The sequence below is a fragment of the Sorex fumeus genome, unplaced genomic scaffold, assembly GCF_029834395.1.
Source record: "Sorex fumeus unplaced genomic scaffold, SorFum_2.1 ptg000037l, whole genome shotgun sequence".
NCBI classification, from domain to species: Eukaryota; Metazoa; Chordata; class Mammalia; order Eulipotyphla; family Soricidae; genus Sorex; species Sorex fumeus.
This window is the reverse complement of record NW_026606094.1, coordinates 68,925,121-68,931,712: the sequence shown is the minus strand read 5'-3', so window position 1 is coordinate 68,931,712 and position 6,592 is coordinate 68,925,121. Positions and strand designations below refer to the sequence as shown.

The 6,592-nt window shown below is 45.9% G+C and overlaps 1 protein-coding gene across 1 annotated transcript; it reads left to right on the top strand.

The window, feature by feature from the left end:
- Positions 1-325: 325 nt before the first annotated feature.
- Positions 326-1,877, top strand: HOXA1 (homeobox A1). The gene is made up of 2 exons (XM_056118448.1): positions 326-1,001; positions 1,522-1,877. The coding sequence occupies exons 1-2, from the start codon at positions 326-328 to the stop codon at positions 1,875-1,877; spliced, it is 1,032 nt and encodes a 343-aa protein (XP_055974423.1).
- Positions 1,878-6,592: the final 4,715 nt, after the last annotated feature.

Below are 6,592 nucleotides of genomic sequence, written 5' to 3'. Positions count from 1 at the left end.
GTCTGCCCCTGCAGCCGCCGCAGCTGCCGCCGCCGCAGACCGGGCCGCCTGGGGGGGCGACTGCGCGTCACCTAGCCCGAGGAGCGCCGGGGATTTAAATGCCACTGAAACGGTGATCCATCACCGCCCGGGCCTGCAAACTTTCGCAGGCGCAGCGGCCATTGGCTGGCGCGGTCACGTGCCCCGCCCCCCGCGCCCGCCGCCCTCGGCCCCCCCTCGCGCGCACTGTACATTCATATCATTTTTCTTCTCCGGCCCCATGGAGGAAGTGAGAAAGTTGGCACGGTCACCCAGGGCTTCGCCGGAGCCGGTCGCGCAGTGACAGATGGACAATGCAAGAATGAGCTCCTTCCTGGAATACCCCATCCTCAGCGGGGGCGACTCGGGGACCTGCTCCGCGCGAGCCTACCCCTCTGAGCACGGAATTACAACTTTTCAGTCGTGCGCGGTCAGTGCCAACAGCTGCGCCAGCGACGATCGCTTCCTAGTGGGCAGGGGAGTGCAGATCAGCCCGCCCCACCCCCACCACCACCACCACCACCACCACCACCACCACCACCCCCAGCCGGCCACTTACCAGACTCCCGGGAACCTGGGGGTGTCCTACGCCCACGGGAGTTGTGGGCCGAGCTACAGCGCGCAAAACTTCGGCGCGCCCTACAGCCCCTACGCGGTAAATCAGGAAGCAGAAGTAAGTGGTGGGTACCCCTCGTGCGCTCCCGCAGTTTACTCTGGAAATCTTTCATCTCCCATGGTCCAGCATAACCACCACCACCACCACCACCACCACCAGGGGTATGCCGGGGGCGCGGTGGGCTCGCCTCAGTACATTCACCACTCATATGGACAAGAGCACCAGAACCTGACTCTGGCCACGTATAATAACTCCTTGTCCCCTCTCCACGCCAGCCAAGAAGCCTGTCGCTCCCCTGCATCAGAGACGTCTTCTCCAGCGCAGACCTTTGACTGGATGAAAGTCAAAAGAAACCCTCCCAAAACAGGTTAGTCTTACCCCTCCTTGGATGCTGCTTGATGGTTCTAGAAGGAGCTAGTAGATTGAGATTCCGAGGAAAATGAAAAAAAAAAAATTAAGATCTTACCCCCGCGGTGTGGGTATTGGGAGTGTGTGGGAAGATTAACCAGGTGTACGGAGGCAAAGAAGCCTGTGTGGCTGTTGTGTGTTGTGTTTCCAAAGAGGATAGATTTGAGAGGATGCGAGAGTAGGAAGTGTGTGTGTGTGTGTGTGTGTGTGTGTGTGTGTGTGTGTGTGTGTGTGTTAGGGGCAGTTTTGTTAATAGCTCCCAAGCTCCATTCATCAGTGGTGTGCCCTGTGCTACCGGTTGGCTTTGGGTTCATTCTTTACACCTCATCACTCATCTTCCCCAGCCAGGTTTGCACAGAGAGAAGTTGTTGACTTCTCCTTTAGCCCGAATGTTTTTCTGAGACTCGGGTAGAGGGAATCTCCTATCCATCTGCCCCAAATCTGACCTTTTTCTCTGCTGCTTGCTCCTCTGCCCCCAGGAAAAATTGGAGAGTATGGCTACATGGGTCAGCCCAATTCCGTGCGCACCAACTTCACCACGAAGCAGCTCACCGAGCTGGAGAAGGAGTTCCACTTCAACAAGTACTTGACCCGCGCCCGCAGGGTGGAGATCGCTGCGTCCCTGCAGCTCAACGAGACCCAGGTGAAAATCTGGTTCCAGAACCGCCGAATGAAGCAGAAGAAGCGGGAAAAGGAGGGCCTCTTGCCCATCTCTCCCGCCACCCCTCCGGGAAACGATGAAAAGGCCGAGGAATCCTCAGAGAAATCCAGCTCCTCACCTTGTGTTCCTTCCCCAGGGTCTTCTACCTCAGACACTCTGACTACCTCCCACTGAGGCTGCCCGGCCCCAAACCAACACTCTGCCCAGTCCTTCACTGGGACTTTTTACCCCAAAGCACATTCTTAGCTTATCTTCCTTTCTCTTTACAGTCTCTCTTCCTTTCAGATCCTATCTTGGAAGCTCCTGGCCAAGATAATGTGTTTCCAGAAAATTCTGGACCTCTGCTTACTGGGAGGGGGGAGTGGGGTAAAACGCCTAATGCACATTGTGTGCCCACATCAATTTTCTGATGGTCCCTAACTAGCCTCCCTGCTTTCTTGAGATTTCCACAGAAGCCCCTGTTCCTTTCAAATACCCTTTAGGAAATAGTCTCCTTTGCTAGTAGAAACAAGTCTGAGGGAGACCTCTCTCTGTCTGTCTCCACCCCCCCTTTCTTTTCTAGTTTTCTTGTTTCTTTTCTCGTCTCACCTTTCTACCTTTAAAGTGGGCTAGAGAATGAGGAGACAGTTCAGAAACTCCTGAAGAGATGCACTCTGAGCGTGTTTACACAAATCATTCATCCCTTAATTTAATTCATTTTCCATCTGTTTGCGTTTGCTGATTGTAAATACTTTGTCCTGAGAGATTTATCTTTATACAGATTTTCTAGAAATGTTTAGATTGAGTGAAACAGGGTGGACAAACTCTCAATGCTAGTACAATTTTCTATGTGATTATAGGTGATTAAAGATGAAATCACACCTTCGAGGAAGGTAGCCCCAATTTGTTCTTCCAGTGAGTTAAGAAGATCTAAAGAAAATGAGGTCCAGTAACCTGGTTTCTTATTCTAAGTCTCTCTCCATCCCTGTCCCTTTCTTGTTTCCCTGGCTACAGTCCCATTTAAAATTTGTGCTGGGTGATTCGGTATACCAGAAGGTATTTTTAAAAGCCAGCTTCTCCCTTCCACAGTTATCTTAGCTGGATATGTTGTATTTTCAACTCAGTTGTTTATGTGATGGATGGCACAATGAATGTATATTTTGTGTGATTCGTGAATTGTCTTTTGCATGTCGCACAATGTTTTGATGTCTCTGAAGTACCACACTGAGTTCTATCAGTCAACCTTTGTGAGTCCATGATAGTCCCCATTTCCTGTACAATCATGAATCGCTCTGAGATCCTGGAGGGATGAGATCCAGAGCAGAGTTTACGGGTCTTAAGATGTCTGTAATAAATATATTCAAGTTTCACATAGGCTTAAGCTTGGCTTAACGTGTGCTTGGTTTGGCTTCAATGTGTGGTTCCGCAAAGTTGGTTCATTTTCTGTGGGGAGAGGGAGAAGGGTGGTGTGCATTTTTAAAGGCAGGCTGTCTCTTAAAAAAAAAAACCTGCTTTCCATGATGTAGCTGAAGTTTCCTCTATTAATTGTATCCACCTAATAATGGGCAGATTTTCTTTAACAGTTGCTCCTTTATTAAAATCAAGGGGTTCATCATGGGAAACGTATGGTGAAGAAATTTATGAAGCAGATCTATTTTTGAAAAAAAACACAGATACTTCCTGGGTCAAGTACTAACCTTTTCACCTCCAACTGAATGTTGACATATATATAAACAGAACCCCCTTCAAAAGCTGAAAGTCTTCCGTCAGTCTTTCCTCACATCAGTGAACCAAGAGCTAAGAGATTCACATTTAATTAGCTCCAGTATAAAGCTATTTAAAGAGAGGGCCCCTATCCCACCACACCCCACCCTCTTCCTTATTTTTGTATTGTCATTGTTTCAATATAGCCTATCCTTCTCAGCTAGTGTGGTCTGTTTTTAGCAAACTTTTGTAACCCTTCTCCCATTTCCCCACTACTGTGCTCCTTAGTACTCTCCTCCACCCCTAATTTGGGGCTACACCTTTTCTTTCCATCCTACTCAGCATTCCACAACCATCAAATTCCACAGTGGAGGTAATGGACTCCACAGTTTTCATCCCAAGATTTCAGAAGGTGATTTTCTTTGCACACAACAGGCCTCTCTGGGTGATTCTCTAAATCTTTCAACAGGCAAGTGTCTTCTGGGCCTTCCCCAGGAAGAAGCCAGCAAATCAGAGTTTTCAAAGTGACTTTCCTCTTATACCTCTTAACACTTTTCCTTTACTTTCATACATTTTTGGAGGCTTTCAGTTTGCTCCAAGAGTAGAGCAGAAATTTTATAGCATCACCAACAAATACAAAACATCTGATTTCCTTTCCCTCCAAAGGATGTTTTCCAAAGGAGAGGCTGAGGTGGGGTGAGAGAAATTCTACAAAAACTTTGAATTTGCAGGCCTCCTAGTGGACCCGTGAGATTTTCTGTACTTGCCTGTCAAAGAGAGCCCCTGGGTCTACACTTTGCAGGAACTGTGGCTGCGGCCATATCAAGGGCGCCGGTTGCCCTCCCCTCGACTCCAGGATCCTGGGCTTGCCTCTGAAAAACTCAAGTGGATGGAGCACTTCAAAGTTGACCAACTCTTTCTTTCATTTCCCCGCCTGGCCTTATACAGTATCTTTTGTTTATTAGTATAAGGCCACACAGCAAAAACAGATGGCAGCTTCCCAAATACTTTAATGTGTTAAAGTGTCATTTGCATACCACTGCCTCAATTTCAATATCTAACAGCCGGGACCAACCTGATGGAATCCTGGAGATTCAAATCTTCAAGGGGGCCAATTTTACTGTAGATGAGAGAGGAAGGATCAATTGTAACAAACCATCCCATGCCTTATCTGGGTGGAAGAATAAATCAGTTCACAAGCAATGCATTTGGGAAACATTAATATATCTTTCAGCAAAGAAAGCATTTTGTATCTTTTCAGTTGTCCCAATCGATTAAATCAAAGCTGCTTAACACATCTTATTTCAAAGTCTCCCTTTAAAAATTTTGATCTGAGGAGCACAGTTGGGTCCCTGAAAAATGACAGCGATGGTAACTAAAATGACAAAAGAAGGGAAACAGAAAATAATTGATGGGATGAATTTGAAAAGGACAAGAGTCTGCATTAGGGACTTGAGATAATTGCAATATAAAGTTACAGTTTCGAAGATGAATTCTTCCTTGCTTCCTCACAAACATTTATTCAAATAAAACACAGGGTTTCCCCAAACTGGGTATCCGCTGAGGCTCTGCAGGCTGTTCTGGGCTTCACCTTTGAAAGTTTACTTTTGGAGGCTATTCAGATTCCGTGGTGTTTTCCTCTGGGGCAATCAGATTCAAACCGATCAATATTTACTCAGTCTGAAAGGGTTGTTGAAAAGGCTGCTAACAACAAACTGCTTAGCTGCTCACCCCTGTTTAATCTCAGGTTCACCGAAAGTTCAAGAAGAGATGAACGCAGTGATGGGTCACTTTAGAATGAGTCCCAGCGGTTTATCTGAGCTCTTGGGTAAAGGCAACCATTACAGTTCCATTCCTCTTTGGAAAGGGAGCAACTTTCCTATTATTCTTTTGCTAAACAGTGTTTACTGGAAACTTGAAACACTTTCCTCTCCCTTCCAGGTTTCCCCCCACCCCCCCAGGGGTGGGGGTGGTGTTGGGGTCGAGTTGAGGTGGGAAGGAACGTGCAGCTGCATTGCTTCTGTCTCCACAAACTTTCTGCCAATCTGCTAGATTTGAGTTCAAATAAATTACACTGAATATTTAAAAAGCATTAAATAAGCCTGACCGAAGGCATCCGATTCATTTCAGATGCCACGGGCTATGAAATGAAACTCCTTGGGCCATTAGAGTTTATCTTCTTTTCGAAGGACAGGGCAAGATTGAATTGAGATCCATTTGTGTTTGAGTAATATCGACAATCAGAGCCCCAATATCCATCTGTGATGCCTATTTAAAAAAGATGGAGGGTGCAGGAAGGGGGGGACTTTGTTGTGCTGCAGCAAATAACTCAGGTGGAAAGTCAACTTTAGAATTTCACGCCTTCCTAGTACATGAACTACTGAGAGATGAAAAGGGAGGACCCAGGGAAGTCAGTGGGGAATGGCAGAAGACAGAGCTGGACACTGAAGCTAATTGCTACAGCTCGTCAGAGGTCAAAGTTCACGTAATCACTGCATAAATGCATACTAAATAGGGATTTATTAAGCTTTTCTGATGGCTGGGCACGTCTGTGGAAGAAAGAAAACAAAAACGGTCACTGCTGTTTGTGTTCCTTGAAGAATAATCATTCTCACAACAGAAGCTCTCAGAGTTTGCACCTTTCTTTTATTAATTTGAAAGACAGATAATCCTCTTTAATTTTTTTTGTAACCGATTCATAGACAGCATCTTTACTAATGTTGGATGGAACTTAAAATACCCTCTCAGAGATATTATAACTCATTTAATACAAGCAAAATACATCACATTAGCTACTTGCTACAAGGGTCAATTTGGAGACTCGGTTATCATGATGAGCCTATTTTGCACCAGTATTTCTGAGAATACCCAACATTTCTGCCCCAAGACTTGTGTCTGGATGAGCTGAATTAAAAGGGACCAATCTACTTAATCTCTCATTTTATAACTTTGGAAGACAAGAGACCTAGAGAGAGATTGATTTGACTTAGAATAGATAGTATCAGTACTTACCCTGAATACTTAGAGCCCAGAGCACTTCTTAATTCTGAATTTCTGATTTGATTTCACCCCTCCTTCCCGTTTATTCTATGACTTCATTAGTATATGTGTCATTTCATTTTTTTCTACTTCTGGGTTATTAGCCTTCCATTCCAGCAAGTTCATGGTGTAGAGACCGTCAGGATGATTGAATCTCCCACACAACC